This window comes from Ylistrum balloti, unplaced genomic scaffold, assembly GCF_031769215.1.
Source record: "Ylistrum balloti isolate Yb309-2 unplaced genomic scaffold, AGI_CSIRO_Ybal_v1 Utg370006, whole genome shotgun sequence".
NCBI classification, from domain to species: domain Eukaryota; kingdom Metazoa; phylum Mollusca; class Bivalvia; order Pectinida; family Pectinidae; genus Ylistrum; species Ylistrum balloti.
The window spans coordinates 2713275-2733727 of record NW_026782081.1 but is presented as its reverse complement, the minus strand read 5'-3'; the positions used below and the strand labels follow the sequence as shown (position 1 = coordinate 2733727).

The 20453-nt window shown below is 34.1% G+C and overlaps 1 protein-coding gene across 1 annotated transcript; it reads right to left on the bottom strand.

Moving 5' to 3' along the window:
- Positions 1–162: 162 nt before the first annotated feature.
- LOC132548188 (deleted in malignant brain tumors 1 protein-like) lies at positions 163–19273 on the bottom strand. Its single transcript, XM_060212009.1, has 16 exons — positions 19196–19273; positions 15508–15649; positions 13644–13825; positions 12826–12973; positions 12474–12652; positions 11871–12018; positions 11183–11364; positions 9461–9599; positions 8751–8902; positions 7687–7830; positions 6716–6874; positions 4535–4714; positions 4297–4392; positions 3879–3953; positions 3652–3739; positions 163–3465 (listed from the first exon to the last, which is right to left on the bottom strand). The coding sequence occupies exons 1-16, from the start codon at positions 19254–19256 to the stop codon at positions 2874–2876; spliced, it is 2667 nt and encodes an 888-aa protein (XP_060067992.1). The 5' UTR covers positions 19257–19273; the 3' UTR covers positions 163–2873.
- Positions 19274–20453: the final 1180 nt, after the last annotated feature.

Below are 20453 nucleotides of genomic sequence, written 5' to 3'. Positions count from 1 at the left end.
CAACCTTGGCGTCATTGTATAAGGTAATGTCGATATAAACAATTAAGACAATTTAAAATTTTCATGCTTTCCTGATATCGGGAATAATAAACGAAAATGTGTTACTGTCGCAACAATGAGTAGAACTCCAATTCAACATTATATACAATACAATAACGTTCATTCAATTAATTTAATTCTTTATTGGCATGAAAACTGAAAACGACAACAAAAAATAATACCTTAGTAAAGGTTATTATTGTTATTACAAACCATTGCTCCGACACTGCAAGTATCGAAATCATATCTAATTAGCTGGTACATGATTGAAAAGGATGGCAAATGATGGTGTTGATAACACCCCGTAAAACGACAATTTTATCTTTTAAAGTCAATTGGATATCAATCAGAGCTAAATTTCAAAATTTGCGCTCCTTTTTAACAAATTTGGATCAATTTTAAAGTTTGAGCTGAAACCTTGAGACGTTGTGTTTAAGTATTTTGATAATAAACAGAGGGAACTTTTGTTAAAGTGTTTTGCGAATATGATGAACGGCGAAGAACGCAAAACTCATTTGTATTAAAGCATCGATTACAACTGAATTTGACATTTGCCCGCACGAGGTCATAAGGGGACATTTCCCAGTTAATTAGGCATGTGAAGAGTGTGATTTGCCTTAGGAAAACGTGTGTGAAAGTACTTTATGAAACGATGTAATTTGAAATGCTAATGGTAAAAAAACGTTATTAAAACACGTAATACACCGTTAACCGCAATTCATTATATGCGCATTTTTTATTTAATTTTATGTTTTTTAATTTATTTTGATTTTTAACCTCTTAATTGCACACTCAAAAAACAACTGAACCTCTAATCTATCCGCACAGGTAGTCTAAATGTACATGTATATTTAAACCTAAGCATCATATATACGCCTAATTGAGCGGCTCTCTCATTTTATGTGTCCGTTAATGTTCTAACCCAAATGTTTTTATATATGTGTTTAATGTTGACATGTTAAGAAACCAGTTCTTAGTTTACAACACCTCAAACTATTCTGAAAATATTAAAAAATCTTTAAACACATCTTTGGGAGGGTTTTTCACGTTTTTGTCTTGAAATGTTTTTTGTTCTCTTGTAAACCTTATACAAAAATATAATTTCAATTCATTAATGGAGCTACATTTTTTCTGCGTTGTCAAAATAAAAATAAAATACAAACATAGACAGCACATCAATACTGGTAAAATTACAGCTAAAATACATGATTGGTTAAGGTCAATCGCTAGCAATATGACAGAGGTGAAACATACAGCACTGAACACATAAAAATTGTGATTAGTGACTGAACTAATCACGGCAACATTATCATACGAAATCAGTACGATAGGACACGTAGTTGAATTGATAAAAACCGTGAAATTGTATTGTATATAACAAGAAAGTTCAAAAGCAAGAAATCTTCGAGAGATATCGATATTAAAATCTATATCATTATTATTGGTTCAAAGCAAGGTTAATCGATTATCTTTCCTCCTCTTTTTTAATGTAAAGATCAAAAACTTTTTGAGAACTACGCATATAAATTCATCAATCAAATAGGAATAGTAGGATTTTTTCGAAAGTTCTGTGTAGTACGTATTTATAGAGAGAGATTAGGGAGGTCGAGTGGAGTCGAATTTTCCTTTCATTATACAATACACCTCCAACATCAATACGTACTAAAACCTCTAAATTATTTTTTACAGATTATGGTTGAGAAAGAAGCAATTTTAAATAGCAAGCGTCTAATTAAAGATGGATAGTCGGCCTTATGGTATTTTTTCTGTGCATTTCAAAATTGAAAGCGCACAGTAAGGGACTAAGTGGAACTTTGTTACGAACTCTTGCCCAAACCCCTTTTATATGATAGAGAAAGTACATGTAATGCACATTTAATATTATAAGACATAGTAAACTGAAAAGACCTTAAAATAATCGAGTTGTCTCCCATAATTTAAAATTGATAAGTCTGTCAACATAAATTAATGATTGTATGTATGTAATGTAAGGTATGTATGTATGGTTATATCTGACCACCGTATTATCTTGGGAGAAGACTTAAATAGGCTTTGGCCTGCTGTCTAATCCTTTTGGTTGTTTGTATCAATAAAATATTCTGAAATGAAATCTCTTAGTAAGATCTTTCCTATACTTCTCCAGAAATAACGATAACAAGATTCCTTTTAAAGTATTTTCAACAGTCCTGCATGTGATAATCATATTTTTAAAATAAACATTGAAATCCTCAGAACTTAATTATATAGTATCAAAAGTGCCATAGAAACGTCCAGGGAGACCCCTAACAATGCATCAGCAATTTAACAAAAGCATACAATTAAAAGTGAAAGACGAAAAGTGTCATAATCTAGCCTTAATCTGATTCTGATCAAATGATATTTGTCAACGACTAGCACTATTATGATACATTTTTTGTAAAGAAATCGTTGGTAATCATCGCAGAACTGTCTACGAGAGCGTCGATGATTTGAATTTAAAGTTCAATTAATTAACATAAGAATTTGGGAGAACATTCTACGATTATATTATATCTGGATATATTAACAGTTATTGCATTTCTTCTTCAAATAGTATCATTTCAAACATTTGTTATTGCATTCATATATTCTCATGACAGGGCAGTATTTTATAAAGATTGTTATTTTTTCAGCTTTGTCAGCAAATCAGTTTTATAGAGATACTTCAATGTTAACAAACTGTTAATTTTGTCAGTAAATCAGTATCTATAAATGACATATATCATTCACTTTGTATTTTTTATGATTCATGTTACATGTCAGCTCATCTCGGATATACAGACATAGAAGAAAAAAATTGCAACTGAGTAAACCTATTATATACACTCCGGAAAAGTTGACTGCATGTATCCCGTTTCGTCGTCTTCAGTGAAATTCGACCTGTTACTTGATCTCGGCTGAAATTGGTCATATCCATCTTCTGCTACGTCATGAACATGGTCATAAGTATCAGAAGGTGGCAAGTCATCGAGTTGGTTTGCAAAAGTGTTGTATTCTTCCTCCGGTAGATTGTCTGTGCTTGATAAAGGGCGGTAATTAGTATTAGTTGATTTTGGACTATTGATAGAGTCACTCAGTGAATAGTCTTCTAAAACGTCTTTCGTGGAATTAGTATCATTTGTGTAGTTCTCATATTCTGGAGTAGCATCCGATAAAGCATACATCCGATCATTATCTCCAAATATTTCATATTGCTCTTCTGTCACAATATCTCCAGCGTTGTTATTTATATATATATTTGAATGTTTGGAATCCCGCACATGTATTTCTGCCTTTTCCAAGGCATTGGCATAGCTCTCTGAGTATTGAAGTTTTGTTTCTCCTTCCGTTTGCAATGAACCTACTATTGAGCTGTCTTGTAGCCCATACGCAGAGTTCAACACGCAATCTGCCTCTTTCTCACATTTTCTGAAATGAGATTTGAGTTCATTTATACACCACACGATGTGTATATACATTGTCATGTTTAAGCTTGGTAATGTCTCTTGTCAATAAAAAACACTGATATTTAAAAATTAAACAACAGGTTATAATTTGTATCAGAATTAAATGTTCATACTCGATACATTTTATGTATCACTTTAAATGATATACCTTCTTCGTCGACAGAGCAGTCCGATTCCAAGAATCACAAAGACAGATAGAATTATGCAAACAGCTATAATTCCACCTATTAGCCCTGCTGCAAAGTAAAATCGCAAACATTATTTATAAACTAATGGCAATGATATCCTGTTACCATATATCACGTATAGAATAAAATGTATCGCATTCTTAAGATGTTTCGTATAGTTATGTTGCAATAATCAATAACCGGTTACCAGAGATGGAGGTAGAAGATTTCGATTTGGTCACAGTTGGAAATCCAGCACAGGAAGAATCAGTCTGGTTGTTTTCTTGGGGAAAAAAAGAATCACTTTCATTGATCCGACTTACTTTATTGATCTATGTCGATGTATAATGATAACAAACATAACTTAACATTGATGCTTACTTGACATAAAAAAAGAGATGATTTCAACTAAATGAGACCTGACCCTATTTCAATCAGATCTCACTCTGTCTGCGCAGATATTATCTTAGATATATGTTCGAATTTTAATTACTGAAGATACAAAGATAAACGATTGGAACAACATGTAGGCGCGGATTGTTTTAGTTTTTATTTTTTTATTTTTATTATTTGTTTTTGTTTTCGCTACATTGTTTAACATTCATTTCATAGACAGTTACACATACTTTGCGATATGCAGACAAAAGCCCGTTCCTCTGTACAGCCTCCCGTTTTCAATTCACCGTTTTGGTTCATTTCAGCACAGCTGTCCGAGAGATTATCTGACCAGTAAAAATATCATTATTTTATTTATAAGATATTATCTAAATGAATTATGACCGCAGTCAATCACAGGTAGATCTAAAGAATATTGGACAATCATCGAACTTTAAGATTAATTATTAGTTCAATTTTATATCATACCTGCGCGAGAAAATGATATTTCAATAACCCAAATGTCGTCTGCAAAATCCAGGCAATTTTGTAATACATTTCTAAGATGTTCATCTGACGCCAGTTGTCCTTCATGGTGTTTTGTGCAATCGGATATTGCATCAGTGATATTCCTCTTGTCTGCAACGTAAATCCCTCGCAAACCAGTCTCTATTATCAACAAAGAGCAGCATTTGACCATACGTTTTCAATTATCTCTCGTTGGCATTTACAAGATATGAAATAAAGGTGGATAAGCATGAAATCGATAACAAATGAAGAAGTTTTCCTCTGTGGTGTATAACTTCCAATTTGTTGAATGTAACAATATTATCTCACGATAAACCTGTATTGTTTATATGTTGGAAAGCCATATTACACTCGAGTTTTTCAACAATTTGAAGTCAAAAGGTTCCGCTCTAGACATTATCATACCGATTGAACCCCTAGAGTATATCCACACAAACTCGAAGGCGTAAGGGTATCCATTAACTTGATTAACGACATCGACATAACAGTAACACAAATGATACCTGTCCACTTTAGATTATACATCCAAACCAAAGTTTATAAGCGGCTGTGTGATTTACTTACAACTGATTTCTGGCTCGTCATATTCAGAATTGTCAAACAAGCCGTAATGAGACGACAATGTATACACCAGACGAATTATTATTATCAAGACTTTTAAATCAATCTTGAAAATGAAGCCTCTTTCATCGTCTAGTCCATTTTGATTAATGAAATATTCACTCTATACTCTTCAACCGCATTTTAGAAACAAGTTTCATTGTTTTATGTTTATATTGTGTCGCCGATGACACAAAAGATGATTACACTGCGTAACTTTGAAAATTGACCAGCGTTGAAAATGAATCCCGGGTCCCTTTTCAACGTTACACCGGAATCTCTGGTCTCCTTCTCTTTGTCCACTACCAATTATTCCACGGATATTTTTTCTTTACCTCATCTTGTCGACTATGCGTAAGGTATTATTTGTTACATCTGCACATTCTCTTGCTGTCATAATCCAAAATCAATACAGCTCTGGTGTACATATAACTCAACTGTTCCCAAAGATTGTATTATTTGATAGTATCCAATAAAGAGCTTCAATAATGTCTTCTCAAATACAATGATGCATATCGCGAGGATAACCCTTAGATTTGATTTCCCCCCGATATTTGTGTGGGAACAAATATACATGTGTCATAATTACATACATAAGAAAACATTATTTGGATTTTTTTAAGATTTCCCCTTCAGTTGAAATTAGTTTAATTAAAGCATAGTTAACGATATTTGTGTGGGAACAAATATACATGTGTCATAATTACATACATAAGAAAACATTATTTGGAGAAAGATTTTTTTAAGATAAATATCGAGAAAACTGGAATACTTAGCCACTTCAGTTGAAATTAGTTTAATTAAAGCATAGTTAACGAAGTAATATATCTTTAATAGTTGGATCACACACCTGTTACGATAAAATGTTACATATGGCAAAGTTATCCAAATGGAATGATAATATTTAATTCACTTATTGTGGACGCGCAACCGGTGAGTAGAATATCGCTCAATACCAACGATCAATCTAATGAGTAGGAAATGTTGAAATGCTGCTAGTTTGTATTAGTGGTAGACAATTATACATGTAAAACTTATCTATGTATCAATCATCCATCGTTGAAATCACTTTTCATATTGCTGAACACATGCATTTATACTTACTTCCACGATGTTAATCATTTTCATCTGAACACATGCATTTATACGATGTTGTTTCGTTTACAGCAACACAGGATAGATCACTGACACATATATCTTTAATAGTTGGATCACACACCTCTGCATACCATATCTCTGTTGATAAAATGTTACATATGGCAAAGTTATCCAAATGGAATGATAATATTTAATTCACTTATTGTGGACGCGCAACCGGTGAGTAGAATATCGCTCAATACCAACGATCAATCTAATGAGTAGGAAATGTTGAAATGCTGCTAGTTTGTATTAGTGGTAGACAATTATACATGTAAAACTTATCTATGTATCAATCATCCATCGTTGACAGACAATAAAAAAAACACTTATAAGTAGCAAATATTGCCAAGGATGATTAGCAAGGTAAGGTTGTTCTATCGCCTAATAGTGAATATTACTTACTTCCACGGCACCCTCTTATAGAATTGTCCCAGACGTCATTTTCATCAGAACATATGCATTTGTACAGAAATGATGTGGGTGCGTTTACTCGTTCGCATGTCAGGTTGCTTGAGCATACGCTATCAACATTTGGATCACACACGTCATTGTACATTATCTCTATGAAATATACAACAATGATACTGGTAAATAGTCTAGTTACCAGGATATGGATAAGTTATTGAAAGTAGACAACTACAACCAAATAAAGATGAAGCTATCAAAACAAGTATTATGGACATCGGCAATCCAAGATATATCATTTAATCTAAATTATTACTTTTTGTCTGGAATCTATCCCTTTAATCATTTCCATCATAATGTTTGCTACGATTGTTAATCAAATTCGCAAACAACGTAGTTAATATAAAATGTATCTTTGTAATTATTATTCCTCGTAATTATATACATTCCTACTGTAAGTCAATACGAAAGTAATTCTTAATCTGCAAAAATCATATTGGTAATTTTCTCGTACATTGTTCGTAACTGAAAGAGGAAAAATAAAAATCCTAGCAATAGAACTTCAGATACATATCAAGATATATATATATATATATATATATATATAATCAGAAACACGATGTGAATTTAAGTGTAAAGCATGAGCGCTTTCATGTATTAATCTTCAGACGCTTGACATCATCTACTGTCAGGCTTACGAATTCTCATGTATTGAACCGGACACTGAGCTGTCGATATTTTCATTATATATATATATTAATATATATCAGAAAGTCGAAATGATTCCTCATTCCGATATGCTATAAAGACGTGTATATTGTGTAAAATAGCATTTGATAATCAATATATGATTTCTGTAGTTTAGGGAAAAAATAGGAATAGTGTTACAATGTTCAGGCAGGGAACAAGTCAAACCTCGTAATTTGAGACTCTTTGGCAGCTAAATTGTGATGTAAATAGGTACTTACTTTCTTCACATCTGTTCGTATTCACATCCCAAAAAGATTCACTATCACATATACATCTCCCAAACCCATTTACATCTTTGCACGTTAATGTTGTATTACAGGTGTCTTGTAAGTTGATATCACACATTCCGTTAAGAGTGGACACTGAAAGAGATAAGAAAATATCATTCGAGCTATATTTGAATGCCATATTTAGTACAAAAGTAGCCCAACACACCAGGAATTCATTGGACAATCCAAAATTCAAAATAAGAATCCAGACTAAACATTTAAGATCGAAGATTCAACATATGATATAACATGTATAAGTTACATAATGTTTATCAAACATAAAAAAACTTTAACAATAAAAACAGCAAACAAATAAAAACAAGTGAAACACCAACATGTCAACTGTATCTTAATTCAAACTCAAATTCGACAAAATATGGGATGCAAGGAGAATAAGGCCACCAGTTCCGGAAGCAAAAACACCGCCGCCATGTTACTCTTGGTCAATCCCAGTCAGTAATATCACGTTCCCAAACAAGACCAAGGTGATCAATACTTTCCATGAGGTAGCTTTAATGTCAACCCGTTATTTGCAAACCTTAAACACTCTTTCTGGGTAAAAAAGCATGAACGGTTTAAGATTGTCTGTTGCGCATCACTGCATGCTTAATCATTTTTATTGGGACCGTCACAGCGAACTTGGGACTATTTTCAGTTCTATCTGAAAAATGATTTTACAGACACTAAACAGCACCCCGCTATATGCGATAATTAAATATGTCTAATACATGCAGAGACTCTCAAACACTCACTAAACAAATGTGTAAAGGAGACTGGTGAGACTTTGTTAATCTGTTACCACCGTGCCACTCATTTAAACGCTTAGCATCTTCAGCGTTTTCGTTATTCGTTCATTTTTTTACTTCCTTGTTTTCCATTTTCATTGACTCTACTAACTGCAAGCACTTTAACACATAACTAATACCAAATAGCCAACATCTTTATTTGAAAATCATCAACAAGCAATAAGGAAGTCGAGCAAATTTGTATTATTTTGTTTCTAAGAAACTTACCTGGAATTTCACAGTTCACAAAGACCTTTTCATCAGACGAGCATTGGCCAGTGAAATAGGAACATTTAGCTAGGTACTCTTCTGAGCCATCACACTTAAAATCCCCTGCTAAGTAATATCCAACGAAATTTGCTTTGCCGCTACTTTTTCCCCTGTGTGAAAAATTACAGTGAGTCAATAACCACTGACGTGGAGAAAATCTCAGAGGTCAATCATATTAAATGATATTATTGAAAATGATGTCACGATGCTCTCTACATTCTTACCGATCATTATCGAAATCATTATAATGTTAACAGGTCATCAACTCAGAATACGTGTAAGGCATCGTTAGAGAAAAGGTTATCAGATCAAACCCAAGTTCACGTTTGATGCCAAGATACATTTTCTTTGCCAAGCCATGAAATGGATGCCACACGTGTCATTAAACACTATCCTATCATCACTTCATCTAGTGTTTGAATATCACAACTGACCATGACAACAATTTAACCTAACATGCTATGTGATATTAGCAATAGTGCTATGTATAGTGTACTGAAGTCATAGCTGCAAGCCAAAGTTTGATTGAAAAGTTAGAAAGAAATAATTATCAATCACATATATATCTTTTTGGCTATTTCTACATCTACAAGGAATTGATATTAAGTATCAGTTTGTTGATGCTGGCCATAATGCTAGTATTCATTTCATCATATACGAGTACATACACTGTTCCAAGTTGCCGGCACGTGACTTCCAAATTATCATTTGACCAATCATCAGCACAGACGGTTACCCAGTTTCCTTTGAAAAATACTTGTACTAGTCCATTAAAAGGATTAGTTCCCTCAGCCAGTTTAATGTCACCTGAAAAAAATTAACGGTAATTTGAATAAAGATATATAAATTTACACATACCAAACCATCTAGAAAATACCAACATAAACATAACCCAAACTCTAATTCAATAAAACTAGGGCAAAGTATGGAAAAATGCAAGATTTACACGGAGACTTCTGAAAAAGGTACAAGGAGTATAAGACCAGGATGTCCGGATGAGAAAGCTTCTTCATTGACAACACCCGTCATGTAAATTTTGGTCAATCAAAGTAAGTAATGCATTTTCCTAAAAAGAGAACAAAGTATACAACAATGGAACCAAAAGGCCAACCTTTTCTCTTAATCCTGAACACTCTCAAATACGTTTTTGTATGCTATGTAATAAGAAGCATCACAGTTTCACATCCTTTACCTCATTCGTTTGCCAGAGAGACATTCTATCCTTTTTGATTTTCTTCTTGTTTTCCTTTTTGCATTTTCACACCTTTGGAAATTAGTGTATTTTAAGAGTTCCAGAAAAAAACAGTTACAACATACTAATAATTACTCAAATCATAAATAAACGTGATCGTTACTTGTATATTGCGTAATTAGTAATGTATACAAAACTGGGTATATATTTACCAATGGGCATGTACGCTAGCCCCTATAGAGGCTCTATAATCTACCTAAAAATATACTAATACGATACGAATAATATACGCTATATAGTTATAAGATACCACAACATGGCAGGTTAGTGATATCCACACAATGTACGCACGATGCCTGCAACATGATCAGATGATATCCAAACTTTGATGATTACTGTTCCTACTCTTGTGTAGCCCGGCAATGAATGCTGTTATTGACTAAATGTTAGTTCATATGTTCAAGGCATTCAGACCATAACACTAGTGGAAGCATTTGGTTTTCTAGTCGATTATTATTTTTCGTAATAACGTCAAATGCCGAATAAAATATGTAAAAGAGTACAATCGTACACAACCAGAATACCAATGCATGATCATTGTCAGTGAGCACATACCGGGAAGTAACAACCCATCAACATCAGATTGCAACCATGTCTGCAATTATCAGCTTTTCTTAACCACAGAGCATATGAAATCACATACCGTCTAAAACGTTTAATGACTGTCCTTCGGCTCTCGTCTAATGCATCAAAAGTGTTGTTTTAAGTTGTTTCACGTCATATATTCATCAGTATATAATAACTGCACACGTTCCTATGTGAAAATACCCGGGTGCCAGGTGATCAAAGATAATAATGTGCCTTGTTACGTTTAAGGTAACTACTGCTAGATATCCAATACAAAATATGCCTGAGCAAAGAGCAACTTAGCGAATGATGTGCTGTTTTCTGGCGGCGTGGCCTTTTTTATATTATGTATTATTTCATATCAATATATAGTCAAAAAGGTCAACATATATTTTCAATCTTTTGATAGAAAAAAACTTTTAAATCCCATTCTTATATAACAATGCACAATATCAGTATTATTATTATTACATTCTTAACGGCACGTCTACACATTAAAGGTCATTAGGGCCGTCAAACAATGCACAAATGACATACAAACGTTACAGTAAAGATAGATTTTACACTGTACCTTTGTTTGGAATGCATTGAAGAAATACATCGTTGTTTGCAGCATGTGAACACTTTGTACTTCCCCAGCCTTTGAAATTGCAATCAAACAAATTAACTTCATCGCCATTGCACTCAATGTCGTCCATCCAGAACGGTCCTTTGCCTTGCTCTGTGGTAGTGACTAATCTGAATGAACCTGCCCTACAATATGATTATACAGGTCTGTGCAAGAATGTAACCATGTCATTTGAGAGTTTAATACCACATTTCATCTATATAAGTCTCAATTTTCAGTAGATCATTTATTTAATGAGACATAAACTGTAAAACAAATCACATTTCTATTTCGAAACATTTTCTTCAGGTTGGTAATTTTAATCAAATAAAGTTGTTTTAACTTTCTTGCAGCCGAATCTACTTAAGTGCATTGTTACCATCTTGTGGACTTTTATTATGTAATTCTTTTTCCACTTCGTCACATTATTTTTGACCTTAGTGTACTTAGCATTATAGTACAGTCGAAAACATTACTCAATTCCTTACCATCTCGTACATTCTACGTCAGTGCTAATAAGCTTCGCACAAGTCGTTTGTTTGACGAAGATGACAGTGTAGCCATCGAATCGTCACAATTAAATCATCTTATGGTTACTATTCATAACGGTTACAAAAATAAATATAATCATTATGTAGGAAATCAAACTTACGTGTAACCGAGTTGTCTACATGCTACATGGGCATTTAATACGAATTTGTCCCATTGATCAATACAGACAGAACCCCATTGACCGGCATGATAAACCTCTAGCCGGCCTTCATACTCGTCAACACCGCCTACCAGCCGAGTAAGGTTACCTATTGGCGAAGAAAAAGGAAAGTAAGTGCGGTCAAACATAATATACCTTTAGAGTTCGTCAATAGTTACCAAGTCAATTAAGAACTTTCGTGTCTGCTAATACTTATCGACTTTTTCGAAGATGTCAGGGTAATACTGACAAGTAAGCCTTTTTAACTACAGCTCAAAGTCGATAAAATCCAGGGCGAAATAAAGAACTGATTAGAAAGAAAATAACTAATCGAGTTAGTTAGTCGAAGGACGAAACAGATATCTTAATTCATTATTGGACTATACGCTTTTTAATTTTCGATCCAAATTTGTTTTGAAAAGTGTTGATCACGTGTCTGTCTGTAAAATGTTTTACTACGGTCTGGAACTTTTGTGTAAATATTGTTTAAATTCAATGCGACTCTTTCGAGTCCCATTTCAAAAGTTTACATATGTATTATATATATATATCACAAAAGCTTACCCTTATGTTCGTCGCATTTTAAATAAATATCTTCTTCGTGGAAACAGTTCTCATCACCCCATCCATTAAAGGGACATTCCTGAATACGAGTTTCGTTACCAAGACATTCAACATTGTCCATCCAAGTCTTAATACTGCTAGCAAGTTCGTTGGAGTAAACCTTCCGATGGGTACCGCTCCTGTTATAGTAAACATCAAAGAAAATGAGAGGATTTGTATGCATATACCAGTTGTACTTGAAAATGATATTGCAAATAGGTGGATAAAACGATTTTATTATTTCACTGTAATACGACTGACTTTCTTTTAAAAGTAGGATGCATTTAGAATTATGAATTATCTTATTACTTACTTATACCCTAGCTGGCGACATGCTACCTGAGCATTCTGAGGATGATCACTCCACTTGTCGTCACATACTGTTCCCCATTTCTCGTCGTGATATATTTCCAGTCTGCCCTCACTCTGAATACGTCCACCCTGTAACCTTAAAACACCATCTGCAACACCACCAACCCTTTGTGAACATTGATTTCGCTGTGCACAGTCTTTCTCTAAGACAGCAAAACATAGGTCAACATTCATTGTGAAAACAAATTACAGTTACTCATTGAATAGATAAAAAAACATTATTAGGAATGAGATCTACAGTACGTTATGTCCAAACAATGTCTCGAATTGAGAACCAGATGAATGGCAACAAAACGCATTAGTGAGTATAACAAACACCGTAATGATAATGAATTTTATTCTATCTTTTAACGATAGAATTGTGGAACGTGGAATTGTTCAATATAAAAAAGAGTGATTTTTCAGTAGTAAAAAGAACACATTTTTATTGTAAAAGTGGGCAACCAAAAAGCCTGAGACAAAATTACAAAAGAAAATTCATATATGTAATAAGCAGGACATATAGCAGCATTTTCAGTAATAAAACACACCCGTGTTACTGTGCATGAAATAATTAGTCGCACCCGTAAAATATGTTTATTACCGAAGACAATGTTGCATATCTTTATTACCGGAACAATACTGTGAAAAGCATGTTTTATACGTTTCCCTAACTTTCTCTCGAAATCACTGGATTTACATAATATACATGGTTCTTAAGAGATGATATCTAACATACATCATAAATATGTAGGCGTTTAGATGTATGATATACTGTACCTATAGGTGGTTCGCATGTCAGGTATATATAGTCCCGATGCGAGTGTTTGCATTCCCCAGATGTGTCATTTGTAGAGACACAATTGTCAAGAAGAGTTTCGCTCCCCAGGCATTCTACTCGCTTGAACCAAAATGTGCCGTCACCATGTTCTGACTGCTCGGTATCTCTGTGATACCCGCCTCTAAAATAATGCATATTTATTAACATTAAACAATTTTGACGGTATAGATATACCAATATCTGCTCCTTTCTGACTTGCTTTTGCTTTCATAAAAGGCTGTATTGAACTTATCACAACATGTACAAAGACGTCGTAAAGACCTTCAGTTTCATTTTTAATACATCGATGATAAGAAGTTCATTGACAATTTCTATCTGATCAAGGACGCAACAGATAACTGCAACAACCGCCTACCTTGATGTTGCTTAGAACGCAACCAAAAGGGACAGTCTTCCACCAAGCTCTACGATACGCGAGAGGATTTAAATTTACTCCTGATATATTAAAGAGGATTTAAATTTACCACTGATATATTAAAGAGGATTTAAATTTACCACTGATATATTAAAGAGGATTTAAATTTACCACTGATATATTAAAGAGGATTTAAATTTACTCCTGATATATTAAAGAGGATTTAAATTTACCACCGATATATTAAAGAGGATTTAAATTTACCACCGATATATTAAAGAGGATTTAAATTTACCACTGATATATTAAAGAGGATTTAAATTTACTCCTGATATATTAAAGAGGATTTAAATTTACCACCGATATATTAAAGAGGATTTAAATTTACCACTGATATATTAAAGAGGATTTAAATTTACTCCTGATATATTAAAGAGGATTTAAATTTACTCCTGATATATTAAAGAGGATTTAAATTTACCACTGATATATTAAAGAGGATTTAAATTTACTCCTGATATATTAAAGAGGATTTAAATTTACCACCGATATATTAAAGAGGATTTAAATTTACCACTGATATATTAAAGAGGATTTAAATTTACTCCTGATATATTAAAGAGGATTTAAATTTACTCCTGATATATTAAAGAGGATTTAAATTTACTCCTGATATATTAAAGAGGATTTAAATTTACCACTGATACATTAAAGAGGATTTAAATTTACCACTGATATATTAAATAGTAACGACCATGCTTCCATAACTGGTGTTATTTGCATATCACCTTCATTCTACATACAACTTTGTTTTTTTCTTTATTCCATTTACGACTTCAATGAAAAATATTGACAGCTAACAGATCAAATCAAACACACGATATTAAGAAGTGAAGATTTGTGAGTTACCCTGGTTGTCGTCATGACCTCTAGAGAATTTTTTTATTTCCTTGTGCGACACAGCATGTATCATTTATCGTTACATTGCAGTATATGTGGTGGTTTTGATGTTAACTTCCTTGGATTTGAGAACGCGATATTTTTTCACGCGTTGTGACGAACTCTTACAATGCGCGCGTCGTCGATGAACCAGAAATGTTTTTTTATTCCGGCACACCTGTTCTTGTTTTGTTTTAAAAGATAGAAAAATAGATAAAAGATAAGTATTCATTCAATTAACGCTCTGCCCTTTGTTTAATTGGTGCTAGGGTTTGAATTTTTTTAAATTGTGATTATTTCGACATAGTTTCCTTGTTACTTATCATAAGATAAACCTGAATACCTAATTGACGTGGGCGATGTATGGTTAATAGGAATGACTAAAACTATTACAAGCACTTTTTTCGTGTCATGTGGGTATCTATAAGTAATACATAAGGACCGCCTTTTTGAACAAACAACCTTAGTAGTGTATAACTCTGCTTCTGTTTCAGTCACTGTGTTCTTACTTTAATCCCAGCTGCTTGCAGGCGACCCTGGAATTGTCTGTTGACCAGTAGTCATTACAAATCGATTCCCATTCCCCATTGTAATATATTTCAAGTCTCCCTTCATACTGATCATCTCCTCCAATAAGACGTAAGGTTCCTTCTGAAATATACATATATATTTCTATATTTACTGGACACGGAGAATTCAAATATATATATATATATATATGTATATATATGTATGCATGTATGTATTTATACACACTTTAGACATGCATAGAATATATTTTGTAAATAGTAGATCACTTCGCTTCAAAAATATTACGTTTTGTCAATGAGGCTTAGTGTCAGACTTCAGATTAAACATATATATTTGTTATATTTCAATCCTTGCTAAATTTACCCGCAATGAAACTGTTTAATGTTATCGGTCTCACTTTCAGGGACATTCCCTTCAAAATGATGACTTTACATTTAAACTTGCATGTAAATCTGTCGCAATAATCATGTAAAGACAAACTAGAAAACCATATCTTCAAAATTATAACGCATGTGAGCGAGTTTTTACACAATGGTTTACTTATGAGAATACTGAATGACTGATCTGATAAGGCTGTCCCTTAGAATAAATACAATGCTGTAGTCTTCAGTGACCACATGTTCAATAATAGATATCAGTCTTCAATGTTAACAAGGTCCAAGTATCAGTGATTAATACTCGTGTCCTATGATCACACTATCCTATTATCGGTGATAAAAACCCGTGTCCAATGATCACACGGTCCTATTATCGGTGATAAATACTCGTCTCCCATGATCGCACGGTCCTATTATCGGTGATAAAAACCCGTATCCAATGATCACACGGTCCTATTATCGGTGATAAATACTCGTGTCCCATGATCACACGTTCCTATCATCGGTAGTGAATACTCGTATCCAATGATCACTGTCCTATTATCGGTGATAAAAACCCGTGTCCAATGATCACACGGTCCTATTTTCGGTGATAAATACTCGTCTCCCATGATCGCACGGTCCTATTATCAGTGATAAATACTCGTCTCCCATGATCACACGGTCCTATCATCGGTGATAAATACTCGTGTTCCATGATCGCACTGTTTTATTATCGGTGATAAAAACTCATCTCCTATGATCACATGGTCCTATCATCGGTAGTGAATACTCGTATCCAATGATCACACTGTCCTATAATCGGTGATAAATACTCGTGTTCCATGAGCACACTGTTTTATTATCGGTGATAAAAACTCATCTCCTATGATCACATGGTCCTATCATCGGTAGTGAATACTCGTATCCAATGATCACTGTCCTATAATCGGTGATAAATACTTAAATACTCGTGTCCCATGATCACACTGTCCTATCATCGGTAGTGAATACTCGTATCCAATGATCACACTGTCCTATAATCGGTGATAAATACTCGTGTCCCATGATCACACTGTCCTATTGTCGGTGATAAATACTCGTGTCCCATGATCACACGTTCCTATCATCGGTAGTGTATACTCGTATCCAATGATCAAACTGTCCTATAATCGGTGATAAATACTCGTGTCCCATGATCACACTGTCCTATTATCGGAGATAAAAACTCGTGTCCCATGATCACACTGTCCTATTATCGGTGATAAAAACTCGTGTCCCATGATCACACTGTCCTATTATCGGTGATAAAAACTCGTGTCCCATGATCACACTGTCCTATTATCAGTAGTAAAAAATCGTGTCCTATGATCACACGATTCTATTATGGGTATGAAACAGCCAGAAATTTGGAACCCGAACGAAACATTCCCTTGTTATTCACACGGAGACAGTAACAAAGGAAGGTATGACTACTCTGGGATGTTTTTAGAGTATCATCACACTGAAATGGTATCATAGGACCCATGGCACGTCACCCGGTTACGTGATATACTGAATTTACTGATCAGTCATTATCACTCTTGACAAACGGAATTTGAAGTCAAGAACAGAAAGTTATTTTGCCTTTAGGTTGTCCCCGTCAAACTAGAGAACCGATAAACGTTCATGCTTTTCATATTGCTTAGACAACTTTCAACCATTCTCATTAGTATTGTAGTTTCGTTGTCCCAAATGTTGCTTCCACTCTGAGATACAAACGATTACCCAACACTTAGGTCTTGTAGATAATGTTATTTCAGCTTGCATTAAGTATACACTTCATTAGGTCCATATGAAAGCCCACATCAAGCCTAAAAGTTCCAAATCGTTTACACAAAACATACTGATTACCCTATTGGTTATATATTTTTCCACGTTTTAAGACATATTTTCTCCACTGAAACTAACTCTAGATACCTCTCTCTACTAGGAAGAGTTTCTTTAACGGGTATAGGGAGTATTTCTTATAGTGTATTAAATTGTACTCAAAAGCTACAAGTAATGGGTCAAAATGTTATGTTGTGCGTATAAAATAATAAATTGTGCGTACAACATATTATGATGTACGTGCAAGATAAGTTTTATGTACAAGATATTTATATACGTACAAAAACATAAGTTGTACGTACAATATAAGTTGTACGTACAATATAGTATTAAGATTGGACGTAAAAGATATGAAGTTATACATAGAAGATGTTTTAGTTGTAAGTCCAAGACAGTAAGCTTAACATACACGATAATCAGTGGTAAGTACAGGAAATTAAGCTGTACATACACGATAATCAGTTGTAAGTACATACACGATAATCAGTTGTAAGTACAAGACAGTAAGCTGTACATACACGATAATCAGTTGTAAGTACAAGAAATTAAGCTGTACATACACGATAATCAGTTGTAAGTACAAGAAAGTAAGCTGTACATACACGATAATCAGTTGTAAGTACAAGAAAGTAAGCTATACATACACGATAATCAGTTGTAAGTACAAGAAAGTAAGCTGTACATACACGATAATCAGTTGTAAGTACAAGAAAGTAAGCTGTACATACACGATAATCAGTTGTAAGTACAAGAAAGTAAGCTGTACATACACGATAATCAGTTGTAAGTACAAGAAAGTAAGCTTAACATACACGATAATCAGTTGTAAGTACAAGAAATTAAGCTGTACATACACGATAATCAGTTGTAAGTACAAAAAAACTTGTACACTGTACATGCAAAAATATTTAGTGTAGCCTGTACGAGATGATACACTACACATAAAATATATGAAGTAATAAGAACAATGTGGTATGTTTTAAAATGGATTGTGCTTAATACAATTGTATATACTAACCTAAGACATTACATACACGGTACACTAAACCGAATATATAACGATGTTTGGTACAGAGGTGGGAGGCTTAAGCAATATACTTCTATCCACAGAAAACTACGCAAGCCCCCCAACCCCAATTCTCCCATCCGCATCTGCTACATACCCCATCCACCATCACCACCAACCCAAACCCCAACAACCCCCAGTTTGCTACCAGAACATTGGTGTTACCTGCCACTGTGGCAAAACTATCCAAGCCCCCATCAGAACATTGTCACATGTCATTGTGGCTTTACACGGGTAAACTGAACATATGTTTACAAAGAAAGCTATGGATAATAAGAATCCGGAAAAGCTTCAGTTCATACCTGTTGATATATTGTATTATTGTAGGTTAACTAAAGATCTAACAAACTGGAAGTTGAATAAATAAAACCTTACCAATATATGTAGTCTGCATGCTCGTAAGAAGAACAATAACGCACAGTGTTCGGTCTGCCATGATTGTGGTCTATCAAGGACGTATTCGTGTTATATAGGTTACAGGACTTGTTTACAATAAAATGGGTGCATCAACTTACGTACATATATGTACATACATCCGTGCTCATTGGAGCACGTCGAATTTTGTACAAGTAGCACTTGGTGAGCAACACGAGGACGTGGATCACATTTCAAACTGTGTAATTATGTCGCGTGATTTCACTTACCACATGAATGACTCTATACATTTGTACATGTATCTTGTGGGAGATGATAAAAACGTGTAAGTGTAAAATGAACCGACCATCCATTAAATACAAAATGAAAGACGATTCTCCGTCTCAGTTTAATCTATGGATTCATTACACAGCTGTCTGCCCTCAGTAACTATCTTCAGTAAAACACTATCCACGAAATTCGGCAATTAAGATCGCGGCTTAATGAGATTCCTCCTTATTCGATATTTACTAATTTACTGGTATAAAATTTTGTTCCTCAGTCCAAATTGTTGTTACTTTTCTTTTTTTTACGCTCAGTATTCTCGTTATGTTATCCTTGGAGTTGATTTTACAGTCAGATTGATATAGACATGAAAATAGTCACGCTTAACAATATTTATTGCGTATAAGGATATGAGGTGTACTACAAACATGTAGTAATAATGCATCAGCTGTTCACATGTATTTCTCCTTTGAGCGCCGCTACTGTGAATAAAGACCCAGCCTTGTCACTAGTCTGCCCTTTGTCGTGACGGTATGTCTATTTATGAACTGGTTTTAAAGTGCCTGTGTTACTTTTCGTAAAAACAAGGACATTTTAAAATGTTAGATCCACTAATGTGGCATTAACCTACATAAAAGACGGTAAAATGACAGAAACGGGAAAAGTTTCGGATAGTCTTTTAGGTCCGTCAAGATTGGCAGGCCAGGAATCAGCTTTATTTGCTTCCAGTCAGTGAAAAATCTCATGATTTGCAAAGCGAAATCGAAAGGAAATTTCGCAAACATCTTAAGTGCAGCACTCAACCACCGACCAGGACGGATGGAGAGATGGACCGGAATATGTACATGTAGATATCCATGTTTGGTGCAACTATACGTCCAGAAGAGCGGAAAAATCCTCCTGTGGAGACCACGTAAATCAATATTTTACCAACACCCCCAAATATTTTCAGATCATAAATAAAGAATTCCCGCAAGGAAAGACTGAAACCGGA

Excerpts from the sequence above, each read along its gene's own strand:
- LOC132548188 (XM_060212009.1), bottom strand. The coding sequence starts at position 19,256 with ATGGCAGACCGAACACTGTGCGTTATTGTTCTTCTTACGAGCATGCAG. Across the intron at positions 12,653-12,825 it reads TGTCGCCAGCTAGGGTATAA|GAGCGGTACCCATCGGAAGG; the intron begins GTAAGTAATAAG and ends TTACTATAACAG. Across the intron at positions 12,019-12,473 it reads AAAATGCGACGAACATAAGG|GTAACCTTACTCGGCTGGTA; the intron begins GTAAGCTTTTGT and ends CTTCGCCAATAG.